The following is a 19,388-nucleotide window of genomic DNA, read 5'->3' as shown; positions in this document are numbered from 1 at the left end:
CACGTCAACCCAGACTCGGGAAAAGTGCGCTGGAAGGGTAGAAAAGTTAGGTTTTCAGTCATGTTGTTTGTGTACTTTGCCACATGACATATGGGACTCTATGATTTAGGACGGTGGGCCCTGAATGCAACACCTTCGTAAGACAAATTGACAGATATAGATAGTTGTTTTGAAAGGAAAGGTGTGATTCTGTACTGTCCTGGAATGCAACACCTAGCATAGGCCCGGCACTGGCACATCCAATAGGATTTTTCACATCTTACAAGATATATATATATATTTTTTTTATTAAATCAGTGACACCACACAAACAGTAAGGAAACAAAGAAATCAGACATTTGACAGTTTTGGTTGTACTGTGTGTGTGCTGCGTTCCAATTTATTCATCTTCCGTTCCACTTCTCCTCAATTTTCCGTCTTTTCCTTGTCAAGGTGCTTCTTGGTTGGCTACATTCCGTTCCACGTCACCATTCTCCACATCATGACTCTGGAGACGTCGGTTTTGGTTGTAAATATTGCACACGTTTAATATTTAAGATTGTCAGCCCTGACCCGAAAATAACACGCCACAGAATTAATGATGATCTGATAGGATAATCTCATGAAATGTTTGGTGTCCTCGGTCGGGAAGGGGTAAAATCGGGACAGAAATAGCCCGATTGTCTTTATGAAACAGACAGCTAGTAGCTAGCAGTACTGTTAAATATTATGTAAGATGACATCATCATTTTTTATTTAGTAACTTCTGTTGATGCGCATAAATGTTGTGGGACTGACCTATACAACTTTACACACACGCGCACGCACACACACATTTAAAGGTCAAGTGTGCATGCAGTTTGTTTTCACAAATGACTTTTTGGGAGTGCATAAATGTTACAAAATGATTTATGCATAAGAAGACAACTTACTTTAGACTTTATTTGTTCACTTTATGTGGATTGATGACATCACTCACGCTGCTTTTAGGGAGGACAAACAGTACAAAGTGTTAAAGCAAAGCAAGAAAAACAATGTGGACTCAGTTGATTCGGTTGCATCGGCTCACTGACTCAACAAAACTGACCCAGCGGACAGACAATTAGGTTCTGTCGATTCACTTGCTCAAGTAGGCCGACTCTGATGATTCGCTTGAGTTGGTTCACCGACCCGAGCAAATGAAGTCGTAAACAGAGAAGACTCTAATGAACTGGATGTGTCAGTTAATTTACTCAATTTACCAGACTCACTGGCAACACATCAGACTCAGGTGATTCAGTCGTGGTGATTCCCCGCCTCACATTAGCAGACTCACATTGAAAATTGAAGACTCATAGGATTCGGTATGATATCAGTTCACTGACTCAACCTTAGACTCACGAGATTTGGTTGCATGAGTTCACTGACTCGAGTTAGCAGAATCAGATCATTTTTAGTTTGACATGAGCTGGCAAATTTACCAGCAACACCCCAGACTAAGATGACTCAATCATATCAGATTTAAGTTCACAGACGCACTGGAAGCATGATGGGCTGAGATGATTCAGCTGCATCAGTTCAGTGACTCAAGCTTGACTTGGATGATTCAGTTGAATCAGTCACTGACTGGAGTTGGTGGAAAAAAAGGCCTTTTCACGCCACACTTGCTCAGTGAGAAAGATCCGCGCAGCATTGAAAACAGCACCGCGATGCGGCCAATGCCAACCATGCCTACCTATATTTGGAAGTGCTGACTTAGCAGTCTATAAGGAAGTCAGGAGGCTTTCCTCGCTGATTGGACCACAACTCGGCAATATGCATTTGTCATTGTTGCAAAAGAAAGACTTAACCTTGCTTATTTTAAGGAGGAGGAGGTGATGCTGCAGCTATAAAAAAAAAAAGAACAAAAAAAGAAAAAATCGCTGCGCCGTCTGCAGTGATGCGGACTTTGTATCGGTCCCCTGTGGTGAAGAAGGAGCTAAGCCGAAAGGCGAAGCGCTCCATTTACCGGTCGATCTACGTTCCTACCCCCACCTATGGTCACGAGCTGTGGGTCGTGACCGAAAGAACGAGCTCACGGATACAAGCGGCCGAAATGAGTTTCCTCCGCAGGGTGTCCGGGCTCTCCCTTAGAGATAGGGTGAGAAGCTCGGTCATCCGGGAGGATCTCAGAGTAGAGCCGCTGCTCCTCCGCATCGAGAGGAGCCAGATGAGGTGACTCGGGCATCTGTTTAGGATGCCTCCCGGACGCCTCCCCGGTGAGATGTTCCGGGCACGTCCCACCGGGAGGAGACCCCGGGGACGCCGGAGAAACTACGTCTCTCGGCTTGCCTGGGAACGCCTCGGGATCCCCTCCAAAGAGCTAGAGGAACTGGCTGGGGAGAGGGAAGTCTGGGCAACTTTCTGACCCCCCTCCAGAATTGTTTTCTATGCGAGTGCGCGTCGTGTCATGTCAGCAACCATCTGTATTTGCGACGATGTGAAACGGCATTCCGTGGGCCCGCCCCCCCCCTCAGCACATACACAATAAATGCGAAAGTCGGTGTGAAAAGGCCTGCACAATAAACACACGAGACTCAGATGATTCAGCTGTATCGGTTTAGTGACTCAAGTAAGACTCAGTCGCGTGAGTTGCCTGACTCGACTCGCCATGATGATTTCGAGGCGTCAGACTTAGATGACACCAACAGGCGAGGAAGCGCCCGCCTCCCATCATGCTTTGCACTTCATCAACGTTTTAGGTGACACTGAGCAACTGTAAACAAGATGACGCAACACGACTGGCTCAAAGGCGTGTCAACGTCGTCGCGTCGGTTGACGCCTCCCCTGCCCTCCTCCTCCTCCGCCATAAAATATTGACCCAGTTGAATATTTAGCAGTGAAAACAGGAAGCTCCCTCAGGCACCATCAACTTGTTAGCATCAGAAATGAAAAACAACTGTTAGCGGGATAGCGGACTCAACAATACCCTATGTTCCTGCTTCTTCTGGAAAAAAAGTGTTCACTACAGCCATTTGCATCCTTGTTGCAAAGTCTACCAAGTTCCAAGTTCCTTTCCTGGATGCCGTACTTACCCATCACTTCTTCATCACCCCTATTTCCTTCACCAACATGTCCATTACAATCTGCACCAATCACGACTCTCTCTCTGTCTGGGATGCTCAGAACTACTTCGTCTAGCTCCTTCCAGAATTTCTCTTTCACCTCTAGGTCACATCCGACCTGTGGGGCATAGCCGCTAATCACATTACACACAACACCATCAATTTCAAGTTTCAGCCTCATCACTCCATCTGATACTCTTTTCACCTCCAAGACATTCTTAGCCAACTCTTCTTTTAAAATAACTCCGACTCCATTTCTCTTCCCATCTCCACCATGGTCAAATCAACCTTTCTCCTAATCATCATGTCAACCAACTCCCGAGATTTTCCTTTTATAGTCCCAGCATTTAAAGTCCCCACATTCAGTTCTTGGCTCTGTGCTTTCCTTTTCTCTTTCTACTTAAGAACCCGCTTTCCACCTCTCCTTCGTCTTCGACCCACAGTAGCTGAATTTCCACTGGCGCCCTGCAGGTTGACGGCGCCTGTGGCGGATGTTTCTAAACCCAGTCCAAGCACGATCCGGTATGGAATTCTTGGGATGAACGCTCATATTTGTTTGGCAACGTTTTAAGACAGTTGCCCTTCCTGACGCAACCCTCTGCATTGGGACTGGCCTACAGTTTGCACTGGCTTGTGCCCCCCATAGAGCTGCATTTGACTCATCCATTAACACCATCGATTAATCGGTTGTATCATCCTCACCAGAGCACATACTGCTTATTGGACAGATCGATTCCTGCCAAGCTTTCCTTACGGATTCAGCCTTGGCTGAGGTCTTCTCCTGAAAGGTGCCAGGTGTTCCTCTAAAGCAGTCATCTCCAACCCCGGTCCGCGGACCGGTACCGGGCCATGAGGCATTTGTTACCGCCCCGCAGAGAAAGAATGACCAATTTATATAATTTTTGTTGTATTGCAATTCGCGTGTCAGCGTGTTTTATTTGGAAAATTGAGCGGATCTTCTCCGCCGCAACAGCTGCGCATCTCGATTGACACGTCGAGACTGCACAGAACGCTTCCGTTTCCGATCCGAGCGGGCCGGCTAACGGCGGCAGAGCTCAAAGAACGAAATCATTTCATAAAGTAATTCAGTTCATTACGTTTACTGAAAAGATTTGTTCTTTTGAACGAAACGTTCGCGAACGAAACCACTATATCGGGAGTCCTACTTAAAATACGGGTTTATCGCAACAGTTAACGCTCACGCACCAAGTCCGCTCTGATACAGATACTACAGTCGTAGGTTGCTGCTCGACACAGGCAGAACTACTTTTACGGAGTTCAAAGTCTACTCTCATTGAGGAGCTCCGACCCCGACTCCTGCATCGCGCCCACAGTGGGCGCACCATGAACGGCGAAGGAGGAAGCAGAAGCGGGGCAAGCGCGCGTGTGTGCCCGTGCGCCATCTCAGCCAGTCCGTGAGAAAAATGCCGACTCCTAACCGGTCTGCGGTGCAAAGAAGGTTGGGGAACGCTGCTCTAAAGGTCTCGCTTGTCCCAGTAGACGTCAGGAAATTGTCCCGTTGTGACAAAAAGCGTTGTGGAGCATTCAAATGTCACAACGCCGCCGCCGTCTGCGTCATTGTTTGTGACATTTTTGAAGAATCCTCCGGAGGGTGCGCCACCTCTTTGGGTTGTTCCGCTATGAGCTAATCATTCGCATAGAAGCTAACTAACAAAGCAAATCAATGGGCATCATTAATCTAAAGTTTTTTCAAAGTGGCTGTTGAAAAAGTTCCATCAGTAAAAAAAAATTGACATTTTGCTTCTTATTTGCCCAACGGACTCGGCATAGCATTAGCATTTTAGCTCCAGTAAAGCGCTAACAACAACAGTGCAGATGATACAAGTGGATTGTTTTTGCTAAGAACGCATATTTTTATGCTTATTCGTGCTTTTTTCCCCCCGTGGCAATTATAATCGGCATCCATTAGTCGTGGCTTTTCGATATTCACGGTCCCGATAGCGGGGTCCGCTGTATTGTATTGGAGATTATCATCATGGCTGTTTTGAAAAAAAAAATACAAATAAAAAATCGTATTTGACATGAAATCAATTCATGTATTCATTTCTTTAAAGTAATGCTACTATCCATCCATTTTCAACACCGCTAATCCTGGTTAGGGTCGCGGGGCGCTGGAGCCTAACCCGGCTGACTTCGGGCGAAAGACGGACTGCACCCTGAACTGGTCGCCAGTCAGTCGCAGGGTAATGATACTATATTTTGTCAAATTCGGTGATGTCTTTTTAGGTATTTTGGAAAATGATGCATCTGCACGGCTTGTCCGGGATTAGTGGAGCACAAACACACAAACAATCATCTTCCCCACCCTCACAAAAACACTTAATAAGGCCCAAAACCGTCCGAAGCTGATGCCGTGCATGGAGACAACATGGCATCCGTAGACCACGTGATGTGTATTTGATATTTGATATATATTTGATATATTTACAGGAATGCAATTCTGCTTTTTTTTTTTTAAACCTTGTTCAACTCAATTGAAAAACAAAAATTTCGAGTAAAAATGGGCGAAAATGACATCCGTGGCAGAGTTCCGATGCCAAAAGCAGAATGCAAACAACAAGAACAACAATTCACTTCATTACCAATCTTTCCGCACTTTTTGTTTGAATTGAGCTCATGTTAGAAAAAAAAAACAAAACACACAATATAGAAAGGAAATGCATGTTTGCAAAGGTAGTTGGTGATCTCCCTAACATTTGATGTTAGTTATGTAAGCCTTATTTTTTTTTCAATCTTTAAATCGTTCATAAATTCATTTCTTCTTATTTCATGTCTACTGTATATGCTACTACTTTATTGTATATGTTTCGGGTGAGCTCTCGTGTTATACTATAGTTTGACATCATATATAAATTGCTTTCATAAAGAAAGTATTTTGGTTTTCAAAAAGCCTTCCTGAGTGATTCCCCAAAAATGACTCAAACGACATTTTAGGAGTACAGGAAGTCGCACATCCAGGTGGATAATATCATTGATTGTCTTTGGATTCAAAACAAGTGATAACGTTCTCCTCTTCGATGTTAATTTGATAATGTATTATATGAACGATATGTACGCTATCCAAAACATTTGAAGGGAAGAAGCCATGTCTAATGCAAGTTCATGCCCACAGGAAAGAGAGCCTTTCCAAAAGATTTGCCTCCCCCAGAGAGAGAGAGAGAGAGAGAGAGAGAGAGAGAGAGAGAGAGAGAGAGAGAGAGAGAGAGAGAGAGAAAGAGAGAGAGAAAGAGAGAGAGCAAGAGACAGAGAGAGAGAGAGCTATTTCTTTTGTCGCCTTATCTTCTTGTTCTTCACTCAACAAGCTGCGGCGACTTCCACACCTCCAGCGACTCATTCGTCCTCCGCTGACCTTGCCGCCCGCGGGCCACCGGACCCGGCAGCAGCGCCCGCGGCAACATGCCCGCTGCGGAGCTCCGGACCGGTATCGGTTCTTCGGGGATTTAAGCCCTAATATTTCTGCACTCTTTTTTTTTTTTTTTTTTTTTTTTGGGGGGGGGGAAGTGGACACGTGTTTGTGCGTAGCATAGCGATTTGAAAAGTGGATTTTGGGCGCCCTCGACTTTTGGACTTGGCACCCCGGGATGCCATGCAGCTCCTCCGGCTGCTGCTGCCTCTCACCGCCGCGGGGCTCTGCTGGTTCCTCCTGTGCGCGCTCCACAGCCGAGGTCACTCACGCGCACACGCACGCGCACACGTGGGTACCGTGTCCACAGGTACCCCATTACGCAGATACGGGCGATTATTTTCAGCCGGGGGCCACGTGAAAAATCGGAACCTTTTTCCTTCTTAATATTCATTTTCTTCAATTGCAAAAACAAACTGCTACTTCTTAACAGAAGCAGAAGGATATTCTCACAGCATTTCAATGTCTGAATTGTTGTTTAGCTCAAAGAGTCAAAGAACACAATAGATGTACCATGCAGTTCAGAACAAAATGCATCGGATCACCGTTTCAATTTATTGTTGATAAATATTGAAAATAAGAGCTGGGAAAATACCAGTTGGGAGTCTATGCGGCCCGCGCGCCGCCCGTCGTTGCACATCTTGATTTTGAGGGCGAGTGGGCAAAGTGCAAACCGAGGTAGCCGTGGTAACATTTGTACACTTTTGATGCCCTCAACTCCTGAAAACCCGTCAATGTAGCAATGTCAGCAACCCGAATTCAATGTGGAGATGCAACTTGACCATGTGATTGTGATTGTGTGCAAGAGAGAGGGACTGGCACGCCGCACTGGCATGCGTCTTGAAACGCCGCCTTGGCTGGGTGATTAGTTTGGGGTTTTGCCGCCACGAGATGTAACTTCATGTTAACTTTAGCTCGATACCCGTGGCTGCTAGCAAAACCATCTCCTATCTGAACACAAAGGTGATCTTCGACAGTGACTCATTGGGACGCCACCGTCAAACGTATTTTACGACGAGGTCGCGACGTAGACAGAAATCCTCGTCTTCTGTGGCGATTCTTCTTCTTTTCCTTATAAATGTGGATGACAACTCTTTGTGCTGCACAGCGCTAACTAGTGTACAGGAGGGACTTAGCAGCCAAAAGGCCTCACCGATTTTAAAATGCAAACGGCTCCTTTCGACGAGACGTGCCGTGCCGTGATATGGCAATCATCTGGGGGGGTTACCTGGGTGGTCCAATCAGATTTCAGGGGCGGTCAAGTGCTACCTGACTCCGCCCCTGGTCGTCCGCGAGGCCAACGAGCCGAGCACCGATCGACGCAGTTGTATCGTAGGTAAATAAATCGATACACGGACGCAGTGAATGAATCGTTCCACCACGAGTATCCGGTGTGTGTCCAAACGCCGTTACGATCGAGCCCGTGAACCTTGCCTAGCAACAAGTGACTAAAAGAGCGGGAAAAAAACAATGTGAACAATTCTCTTCATCTATTACAAAAATACAAATCTATTTGATCTCCGTTTCTGCTCCTGCTGGCGAGTAACCATTTCACTTCATTTGTGAAGTTTTCTCATGAATTACAACTTGTTTGTGTTGTTTTTGTGATTTTTAAACAACTGTAGCTGTTACGGTATGTCGCCTAGCAAAATGAAAAATAATTACTTTTTACTTGTTCCTAACTTTTATGAAAGTGGGTCACGACTTTGCAACAATAGAAAAATTATCACTGGGTTAGGGTTTCTAAGTAGGGTTTCAAGTCAAGGTTAGGGTTTGTTCTACACAACGGTTAGAGTTTTAAACAAAGGGTAAGCTTTCATTGTAACTTTATGATTAGGGTTTCAAGCCTTAGTAAGGGTTTCACACCAGGGTGAGGTCGGTTTAGAAGTAAGGTTTCAAGCCAGTTAGGGATTTTAATTTAGTGTTTCAAAAAAGGGTTAGAATTCAAAAGTTAAGTTTCAAGTGAAGGTTAGGGTTTCAAGCCTTAGTTAGGGTTTTCATTTAGAGTTTCAAGTAAAGGTTGTGGTTTCAAACAAGGCCTTGAAGGCCTTTTCATGTTTATTGAATTTTTTGTTTGTTTTGTTTTGTTTTTTAAAAAAGGGTTAGTGTTTCAACCTTACATTTGAAGTCAATGTTAGGTTTCAAGCCTCGGTTAGGGTTTCACACAAGGGTTAGGGTTTTAAAGTAAGGTTATAAGCCAGCGTTAGGATTTAAAAATGTGTGTTTCATCAATGGTTAAGGTTTCTGGCTTTCACACGAGGGTTACCTTTTCAAAGTAAGGTTTTAAGGTCATGATTTTAAATTAGGGTTTCAATTTTCAAATTAAGGTTTGAAGCCAGTGTTAGGGTTGCAAATTAGTGTTTCACACGAGGGGTAGTCTTTCAAAGTAAGCTTTCAGGTTTTGAAGGTCGGGTTTCAAGTCAAATTTAGAGTTTCAAATGAGGATTTCAGGTCTTGGTGAGGTTTCACACAACGGTTAGGGTTTCAAAGTAAGGTTTCAAGTCAGGTTTGGCTTTCAAATTAGGGACAAAATCCAATGTTAGGGGTTCAAATTAGGGTACCAAACCTTGGTTAGTGTCCCACTAAAGCATTATGGTTTCAAACTAGGGTGAAAATGGTTTAAAATCTTTTTTTGGGAGAACTAAAACAAATCCTGGAAAGGCGGGGAAAAAAATGGCTGAAAATGGAAAACTGTGATTTTTGCGCACGTGCGTGTGCAGGTGACGTGCGGACGGGCAGCTGCGTGATCGTGACGTCGGAGCGCGACGGCAGCCAACCCGCACGACGCGTCGCCCGGCAGACGGCTCGCTGCGCCTGCGCGCCGGGACGAGCGGCCGGCACCAGCGGAGGCCGCCCCGCCTGCGTGCGCGGTGAGATTACGCAACGAAGATTTCAGATTGTTATACAAAAGAAGGTAAACATTCGTAGGAGAGGGAGGAGAGAATAAGTGAAGCCTTTGATTTATGGTGATGACAACTGGTTGACCCTTTGGCAGCAACGAGTGGTTGCAGATCAGACGTGCACAACAATCGGGATGAATTTTGGACCATTCCTCTTTCCAAAACTGTTGATGTTCAGCCAGATTCTTGCAGGGATGTCGGCTGTGGAAAGCTCTCTCGAGGTCATGCCACAATCGGGTTGAGGTCAGGACTTTGACTCCAGAACATGTTTTCTTCTTCGGTAGCCATTCTTTTGTTGAGTTGCGTCTGTGTTTTGGATCATTGTCCCGTTGTCCTCTTTTGAGCGTCAACTGTTGGACAGGTAGCCTCAAGTTCTTCTGCAAAACATCTTGATAATGAAACTTGTCGGTTCATTTTCCCGTGGACGATAGCGAGCTGTCCAGGCCCTGAGCTTGAAAAGCACGCACGCCCACATCGTGACGCTCCCTCCGCCGTGCTTCGCAGTTGGGATCAGGTTTTGATGTCGGTGTGCTGTGCCGATAGATAGACAAGCCGTGGAAGGGACAGTGACCCAGCAGAAGAAGCTGCTTTGAAAAAAAAAGCTTGATTGCATACATTACCGCCACCTACAGGACTCAAGTGGCAGCGCTTGTATCATCCAGTTTGAGCTTGGAGGCTTTTTTTTCGGCGCATAGCTTTGTATCCTGTTCATGTGCAGTATTCACGGTATTCACGTCAGACTAGTTGGACAACGTTTATCCGAACTCCACATTTCACTTCCTGTAGGTGTCCCAAAACTATTGTCCACATTTTTTCCACTTTTCACTTTGTTTGTCCCAATACCTTTGGCCACATTAGAATCACTTCCCACAATATTTTTGTTTTGCACGTGTCCCAAAACTAATATTTATATTTTGTCCACATTTGATCTACTTTTCACTTTCTGTAAGTGTCCAAATATGTTTGTTTGTATTTCCTTCCCTTTTCACTTCCTGTATGTCCCGATAATTTTTTCCAAACTCCATAATTTGATTTCTGCAATTGTCCGAATACTTTTATCCACATCTTCTTTACTTTTTACTTCCTGCAGGTGTCCCAATACTTTTGTCCAGGTTTTCCATTTCCTGTAGCTGTCCCAATACATTTGTCCACATTTTATTCACTTTCCACCTCCGAAAAGCATTTCACTTCCTGTAGGCATCAGTTAGCAACTTAGCATTTTTAGATACATGTGTCCTTACCTATCTTGTGTGCAGTTAGCTTAAGGTTAGCATCTAGCTAAGCACTAATAATGCCAACAACTCATCTTTCTTCCTGTCCGGTCAGCTGACATCGTGCTGAGTCGTCAGTGGTGCGAGATGAGTCCGTGTTTGGACGACGAGGGCTGCGACCTGCTCGTCAATCAGTCGGGATGGACCTGCACGCAACCGGGGGGACGGGTCAAGACCACCACGGTGAGAACACTGAGCTCAACCTTGGCTTCAGACATGAAAGCCATGAAGTCCATGTGCATTCAAGCCATACAACTGACACAGAGTCCCACAGGGTTCTATCGTCGGTCCAGTGTTTTTTTTTTTTTGCACCATCTTGATTTTTATTGTTATTTTATCAGCCTTATTTTTATTTTGTCTAAAGGCATGGAGGGCATACAATTGACAAGGAGTCCCACAACGTTCTGTCATAGTTCTGGTCCATTATTCGTTTTATTGTCTTCATTTTTTAAATCTAATTTTCAACAAAGAACACCGTAAAATTGACAAGCTGTCCCACAGGGTTCTGTTGTAGGTCCAGTGCATTTTTTCAATCTCTTCATTTCCATTTTTCATTTGCTAATTTATGTTACTGTATTAATTGTTATCTTTATAAATGAAAGACATGAAATCAGCAAGGAGTCCCACAGGGTTCTGTCATTGTCTTTGTTTTATTTGTTTGTCTTCATTTTTATTTTGTCTTCATATATGAAAGCCATAACACCAAAAAGCCATCATTTTTATTTATTTATTAAAACGACTGCATTTTATTCTCTTCAATTAAAGCCATAACATTGACAAGGCATCCCACAAAGGTCTGTCATAGGTCCAGTCTATCTTTGTCCACGCACAATGTCACTTTTAGGGCTAACAATGGCATATTTTCTTCAACTTTTCATTTCCTGTTTGAAATCGCCAAGCTACCATTGATTGGTCATGTCTGGCAGGTCTCCTGACAGCGGTGATGGGACGGAAAACTCCCATCATGCATCTCTAGAGCTCAGCCAAAACATCAGACACTGCTTGAAAACGAGTCGCCATGTCAGACTGATGTTTGCCTTTCCGGCGAGTGTGGAATAAATGGTCAACAACGTTTATGGACTATTTTTTTTATTAATTTAATGATGATGATGATGATTATTATTATTATTTCTGGGTAAGTGTCTAGAAGAGACGATGGCTGTCCAATACAAACCGGTGAAAATGATACTTTTTGACATGCAAAAATAAATAATCGTTATAAAGACACTAAAAATGGAGCAGCCATGAAAAATGCAGCAGTTTGCGTTGAAAGGGCTTGTGCACGCAGCGTGTAGCATTAGCATGATGAGATGCAGGATGTACTTACTATATACACAAATGTGCACTTCATCAAAGACATGCACACTTGTCACTACGCAGAAAAAAAACACTTTTCCATTAAGCTGAAAGATGCTGCATGCTCTGGACAGTACGTGTGTGTGTGTGTGTGTGTGTGTGTGTGTGTGTGTGTGTGTGTGTGTGTGTGTGTGTGTGGAGAATAAACATAAAGATGCATCATATCCTGCAGACACGCCTGAGCTTCAACTCAATTATTCAAATGGGAAATTCCCCCGCAAACGTACACGCAGTTAAAAACACTAACATTAAAAAACAAGAAGTTGTGTAAGACTGCAATAATACCCCGAAAGCTGCGCATCTTAAAACAAGACAATGTTAAAATCCTCAAAAGTTGCGCAAGTTAAAGTAAGACTACCATAAATCCCCAAAGAGTTGCCCAAATGAAAACAAGAGTACTGTAAATCCCTCAAACGTTGCACAGTTGAATCCATTTTGGGCATTTCCAAGCAAAATTATTATGCAAACCCGATAAAAGGATAACAAAGATTATAAAGATTACATTTAAAATATTAATGGAAGGGGCACTTTAAGTCCCACCAAAATTGAGTACCATAGATCCCCAAAAGTTGCACGTTAAAATAAGACTACCGTAACGCCCTCAAAAGCTGCACACAGGTTCACACGACGATACTGTCAACCCTACAAAAGTTGTGTATCTTAAACCAAGACGAACGTTACTCCCCCTAAAATTGTGCACGGTAAAATGAGACTACCGTAAAACCGCAGAAGTCACTGACGCAAGTCAAAACAAGACAACCTGAAGTCCGGCCAAAATTCTGCAGGTTAAAAAAAGGATCGTAAATCCCACCAAAATTGAACAAGGTAAAACAAGACTACTGTAAATCCCTCAAAAGCTGCACTGGCTAAAACAAAACTGCCGCAAATCCCACAACAATGTGACACTTGAGGGTCAGACGAACTGACGTTTCATGTTGGTCGACGCATTGCGAACTGACGCCGGCTCTCACCTGCAACATATCGCTGAGGCGTTTCCACGCCGATGAAATGTCAAACGTGGCGGCGCGAGGGGGTGACGGATCGTGGATAGCGAAGGTGACTTGCACGTCGGGTAAAACCGGATGATGACGTCATCTACAAACAGCCGAGGAAGAAAACGATACCAATTCCAGTTTTCAAGAAATTCAACATCAATTAACTGGTTTAAGTATTATTTAAAAAAAATAAATAAATACATTCACATTTCTTACAGATCAAATAATCGAAAACATTAAACAGTTGTATCAAGATTTTTGTTTAAATGTGACATTTGAGTGGAAAAATTAATAAAGTAGCTAGTAGGAGCTAACGGACCGCTTTCTGCTCATTCTTAGTCATTTTAACTATTTTAATAGGTTGTTTTTTTTACACTTTTCACACATTTCTTAGAGATAAATTAATACAAACTGTTGAGTGGTCGTATCGAGATTTGTGTATGAATTTGACATTTCAGTGGCAAAAGTCGGCAAAGTAGCTAGTAGTAGCTAGCTAAACGCTTCCCTTTAATTGTAAGTCATCTTAACTACTTCAATAGTTTTTTTCAACTTCTCACATTTCTTATAGATAAAATAATAAAAACTGTTGAATGGTTGTATCAAATGTGACGTTTCAGTGGAACAAGTCGGCAATGTGTCGTGACGTTAGCCTCGCCGGAGTCGGGGGATGCGGCGCTGGGTGCTATTTTTGTCCAAGCACAATAATAGTTGGAAAATCAAGAAGAGAATTTTGGCGTAGCTGATGACATGCGAAAAGTTCGTCAGATCCGCGCAGAAAGAAGGCAAAACGCTGCAAAGGGAAGGTGAGAAAAGAAACCTGAAAAATCGTTAGCTGACGAAGCCAAAGTCACGAGTCGCTTTCACCGGGTCACCTCGTTATTCCTCCGGAGGTCCAATTAGCTCCACGATGGCGACAAATGAAGCGAATGGTCCGTCCGTATCAGCCAACGCCTTGGCGGCCTCTACAAAAAAAAAAGACGCTAAAAATAAATGGTTTCATGCTAAACGCAGGGCCAAACCAAACTGGATAAAAGTTTGAAAGTTTTAATTGTACCGGCGGTGGCACGCGAGCACGGCTATTATTTAGCGTGGAGCGACAACACAGACGCTTTTTTTTCGCGAGCCACTGAACGCACTTCTGTTGATTTGTGATTTACACAGGCGGCGAACATATGCTAGTTTGACTTGATGAAGTCATCAAAGTTATTTTCCTACTGGACATGACGCTGACTGACAACAAAACGTCCACGAGCCAAGGAAAATACTTTAAAAATACACAAGTCGAAATCAACAAAAACAAAACGGGACAATCTTAGCTCCAGGTGAAATTCTACAAAAGGTGGGATTGATCACTTCGTAAACTTTTACATAACTTAGTAAAAGTGTGTTTGAAAAGTTTCATGCACAAAAAACAAGTTTAAAAAAATGACCATTTCACACGAGGGTTTCAAGCCTTATTTTTGGCTTCAAGTCAAGGTTTCGTACGATCGTTTCCAGCCAGGATTAGTTAGGGTTTCACGTTAGGGTTTTGAGCCCAAGTCAAAGTCTCAATCAAACGTTAGGGACTCAAGACAGGGTTAGGGTTCCAAGTTATGGTGTCAGACTAACGTTTCAAGCCTTGTTTTTGGTTTCAAGCCTGGTTTAGGGAATCAAGTCAAGGCTTCCAATTATGCTTCCAAGCCAGAGTTAGGGTTTCATATTAGTTTCAAGGTTAGTTTATAGTTTCAAGCCAAGTTTAGGGTTTCAAGTCGGGCTTCATGCCAAGGTCTAGCTTTCAAACTAAATTTAGGGTTGCAAGACAACATTATTTGAATTGAATTTTTTATTTAACCAGTACTAGTCCCATTGAGATTCATAATCTCTTTTGCAAGGTAGTCCTGGCCAAGACAGCAGCACAATAGTGTCAAATAAAATACACATAAAACACAATTAAGAACAATCAGCCGCAATTACAGTATGCAAATCACATTAATAAATCATTGTTTGTGCCAGTGTTTGGTGCAAAAATCAGAGCATTCAGTGCACAAATGTTCCTCGATTCTTATTTTCAACTGCTCTATACTTGTCAAATAATCCAATTTAAGATGACCTCGTAATTTTACACCACAACGAGGGTGCAAATGCCTTGAATGCGATTTGTGTGTCTTGTAACGTACTTGGCCAATAAAGATGATTCCGATTGGGATTATGAAGGAAACTGTAGCAGTGTCCAAATCTACGATTGTGCAGAGAAGGCCAACCGACACTTTTGCATAAACTGCAGAGATGAGTGCGAAAACCGGAATCAGTTCCAAATCTGAAGCATTTTGAGCCGGGAGAGATTTGCATGCATATCACTGGAAGAAAAGTTGCGTTTTTCTAGCACTTATAAGAAAAAGATCCTTTGTTTCTTTGTAAGAAAATCAACACGTGACTTCAACGACACATTTTTCTGCCCGGGCGGCGGGAGGAGGATAGCGGGCAATAATGTGCCCGACGTCTGGAGAAGATCCCGCTAACCGCCGCCCATTTCCTCCCGTCGACTCCAAATGGAATTCGACGTGGCGGGTCGCCTCGCGTTCGGCGGGAATCCGATGAACCGCCTCGCCGGCGGCCAATCCTAATCGGCTCGCTCTTTAACACGCCGGCGTGGCTTTTAGCTGCGGCGGGCCGTCCTCGCCGCCTGTGCGGAAAGAGGTCGAGCCATCGGGTGCGTGGAGGGACAGCTCATTCGTCATCCCTCCGTAAATGCGTCGGCGGCTAATCGCTGGAGCGCGACCCCGTCGATTAGCTGCGCATGCTAAAGGCTAAAAACAAAAAGGCTGTGTTCGCATTGTATGCTTGTAAACCCAGTCTAAACGACTCCAATACGACTGCTTCTTAGCCGTGTTTGCAAGGACCATTTGAAAACGTCCCATACCGTCAAATCTTTCATTTTAATTGTTTTTTATAGACTTTGTCTTTTTATTGGGGTTGAAAGATCATTTGGGATGGAATTGCCCACGATTCCCTTTTCAAGCCATTTCTAGTTGGTCTCGGTATGTTTATTTTCGGGAGAGACTGACTTCGGGAGAACTGGTCACCAGTCAGTCTGTCCTCGCCACCGCCCGCCACACGTTCCCTGCCTCGACAACCCGCCGGCATACCTCAAGGACCGTCTTCGTACCCCTTTTTTCAAGAAACTTTTCATCACGACCTCCCAGCCTCTGCCTGCTCTTGGGTCCGTCTGAATCAACTCGTAACAATCAGAATCTCAATGATCACATCCAGATCTCTTAAGTCCATGTTCAATGTGATCATACTTATGTTTTATCTATTCACGTGTTCTTTGTTTTTAAGTGTCTATGTCCTTGTGCTGTACAAATGTTGAAGTAGTACCGCATGGGAGAATCAAAGTGGTGATGATGAAGGCATTCTTGAGGAAGGGTCTAAGGAGTAAAGGTGTGCGGCAAATAAAAGAATCGACGAGGTGTGAAATGGTGGCGATGATTGCCGAGAGGCGCTCGCTACATTTTCAAATCAGTCAACCCCCCTCAACCCCACCGTCCCCAATCCCACCCTGTTCAAGGAACAGTCTGCCACAAAAGAAAGTATCTTTTGGTTTCTATTTTTCTTTACTTGTATACCTGCTAACTTGTTCTCAAAAGCATCTCTTGCAAAGAAGTGTTAATATTTTCCCACTCTCATTATTAAGATAATTAATCAAAGCAATAGACGATATATATATATATATATATATATATATATATCAAATATAGCAGCACAGTGGATGACTGGTTAGCAAAGTTCAAATCCGGCCTGGCCTGTGTGGAGTTTGCATGTTCTCCCCGTGCCTGGGTGGCTTTTCTCCGGGCATTCCGGTCTCCTCCCACATCCCAAAAACATGCGTGCTTGGTTGATTGAAGACTCTAAATAACAATCAATGTTTAAATGAAATCTAAACATTAAAAATTATATTAAATAGAAATGGCATCAATGATGATCAAATAATTAAAAAAATATTTTAAACCAATAAAAATAATAAAAAAAAGAGGCCATGAAATACACAGAAGCTGGTAGAGTAGCCAAATATTGGACTCAACTTTGGGTACTGTTACACCAGAATACAGTAATATGACTCAAGTCAAAGTAAAAACTACTTATCCAAACATTTTACTTAAGAATAAGTACTCAGGGGTCTAAGCACCACGTAACTTCTGATTTGTTTTTTTAAATCGGAGCGTGAACGTCAAATAATATAAAAATAACTAAATAGAATACGAATGTGCAAACTCAGATACTGCTGAACAATATCACTTAATCTAAAACATAGTCAATAAAAATAAGAAACTAAGCCAAATTCAGCTCCAAGAAATGCTCGTTAAACAGCACAATAGTGTCAGATGACAAAAACAGCAACAAGGCTACAGTGGATAGAAAATGTTTAAATACCGGGTTTTTGTGTTGTAAAAGAATTTTGACCAATATAAATCATTTTATAACTTTTTCCACCATGGCACCTAGAATTTGTCCAACTCAACTGATTTCTTTGTGTATCTTTTTGAGCGGGGAAGAAGTAAAATCAACTCGAATGTGATTGACTTTTAAATTGCTGCTTCTTTGGCCAGCTCACCATTGCGAGAGAGATGTTCTGTTCAGAATCAGAATCAGAATCATCTTTATTTGCCAAGTATGTCCAAAACACAAGGAATTTGTCTCCGGTAATTGGAGCCGCTCTAGTACGACAACAGAGAACACTTTTGAGACATAAAGACATTGAGAAAAACAGTCACTGAGCAATAAAGGGTTGCTAGCTATCTGGTAACCCCGGTACATTATTATTATTTAATTTTTTTTTGGACAATTGTGCAAAAAGATGCTGTTTTAACTGTTCACACCTGCTTCAATCCAATCTGGTTGCACAAGGCTCCACTCCATTTTATGCGTAACTGGCATGCGGCTGTGCTCAGAAGGAACAGATCACGTTCAAACTCGTGTTCAGTGGGAGTCGACACGTACCTGCCACCATTTACATTTACGCCACTTACATTTCTGTAAATCAGAATCAGAATCAGAATCATCTTTATTTGCCAAGTATGTCCAAAACACACAAGGAATTTGTCTCAGGTAGTTGGAGCCGCTCTAGTACAACAGACAGTCAATTTACAGAACACTTTGGAGACAAAGACATTGACAAAAAACAATTGTGCAAAAAGATGCAGAGTCCTCTAGCACTTAGAGCAGTTCGAATGGCTAATATCGCAATAGTCCGGTGCAATGACCATTGTGCAAAGGGCACTGAGACTTCAAGGAGTGTATGCGGTTTAAAGTGACGAGTAGTGCGATAATCTGGGACAATGGTTGTGCAAATGTTACAGATACTCCTCAATCAGTGTGCAAATGGAGCAGATGCTACTCTGGCATGAGTGGCCAGTATATGCAAATAGTGCAGCACGGCGAGACAACTACAGTGAGTGCACGAGTAATACATAATTGGCCCCACAGAAATGTGACAACAAACTCAAGTCAAAAAATTGCCAGCTTGTTGTAATGGAATTATAAGTTAGCTGTTTAAGAAGTTGATTGCAAGAGGGAAGAAGCTGTTGGAATGTCTACTAGTTCTAGTTTGCATTGATATATATATATATATTATATATATATATTAATTATATATTATATATATAAATATATATATATATAATATATATATAATAATATATATAATATAATATATTATATATATATATATATATAATATATATATATATTATATATATATACAATATATATATATAATATATATGTATATATTATATATATATATTATATATAATATATATATATATTATATTATATATATATATATATTATATGTATATATAATATATATATATATATAATATATATATATTTTTTTTTTGTACAGGTACAGTACTTTGTTTTGCAGGTACGGCACTTTTTTTACACGTACAGTACACGACTGGCTGGCTTGCATGTGACGTCACTGCACTGTCAATCAGTGCCTGCATTACACTAATGTCGACATTTAAATCAAATATAAAAACAGAACCACTGACATTGCAGTTCCGTATCATTGCGTCAAGTCTTCTCAGTATTGAATTATATGGTAACAAAAAAATATTACCGTACTTACGTCGTCGACGTCCAGTTGTTGGAAGATTCCAGAAAAAAACAAACGTCGTCACTTCCCTGATCTTCAAGCGGCGACTTGTTTGCTAAGCTTTCTTTTCTTACGGAGGCCCATTTTAACGTGTTATCTTTTATTTCGGGGTGTCAAATGAATACATTTTGCTGTCAACAACGCTAACAACATACATTTCGTGAGCTAATCTACTTATCAACAGCTGTGCTAACTTTTAAGCATACCTTATCCCCATCTTGGCTTTATTGTTAATGACTTT

The 19,388-nt window shown here is 42.5% G+C and overlaps 1 protein-coding gene and 1 long non-coding RNA gene across 2 annotated transcripts; one reads left to right on the top strand and one right to left on the bottom strand.

Annotated features, from left to right (window-relative positions):
* Positions 1-3,480: 3,480 nt before the first annotated feature.
* Positions 3,481-12,715, top strand: LOC133477674 (chemokine-like protein TAFA-5). Its single transcript, XM_061772690.1, has 4 exons — positions 3,481-6,796; positions 9,207-9,356; positions 10,713-10,840; positions 11,584-12,715. The coding sequence occupies exons 1-4, from the start codon at positions 6,670-6,672 to the stop codon at positions 11,590-11,592; spliced, it is 414 nt and encodes a 137-aa protein (XP_061628674.1). The 5' UTR covers positions 3,481-6,669; the 3' UTR covers positions 11,593-12,715.
* On the bottom strand, positions 9,408-19,388 carry LOC133477675 (uncharacterized). The gene is made up of 4 exons (XR_009788448.1): positions 19,121-19,388; positions 13,826-13,970; positions 12,985-13,108; positions 9,408-10,803 (listed from the first exon to the last, which is right to left on the bottom strand). It is a non-coding gene; the product is annotated as an uncharacterized LOC133477675 (long non-coding RNA).

This window comes from Phyllopteryx taeniolatus, chromosome 5 (genome assembly GCF_024500385.1).
Source record: "Phyllopteryx taeniolatus isolate TA_2022b chromosome 5, UOR_Ptae_1.2, whole genome shotgun sequence".
NCBI classification, from domain to species: Eukaryota; Metazoa; Chordata; class Actinopteri; order Syngnathiformes; family Syngnathidae; genus Phyllopteryx; species Phyllopteryx taeniolatus.
The sequence above is the reverse complement of the archived record's forward strand: the minus strand, read 5'-3'. Positions and strand labels throughout refer to the sequence as shown.

Bases quoted from the DNA above. Each gene is read 5' to 3' on its own strand.
- LOC133477674 (XM_061772690.1), top strand. From the start codon at position 6,670: ATGCAGCTCCTCCGGCTGCTGCTGCCTCTCACCGCCGCGGGGCTCTGC. The intron at 6,797-9,206 runs GTACCCCATTAC...GTGCGTGTGCAG, and splicing joins CGTGGGTACCGTGTCCACAG to GTGACGTGCGGACGGGCAGC. The intron at 9,357-10,712 runs GTGAGATTACGC...CTGTCCGGTCAG, and splicing joins CCGCCCCGCCTGCGTGCGCG to CTGACATCGTGCTGAGTCGT.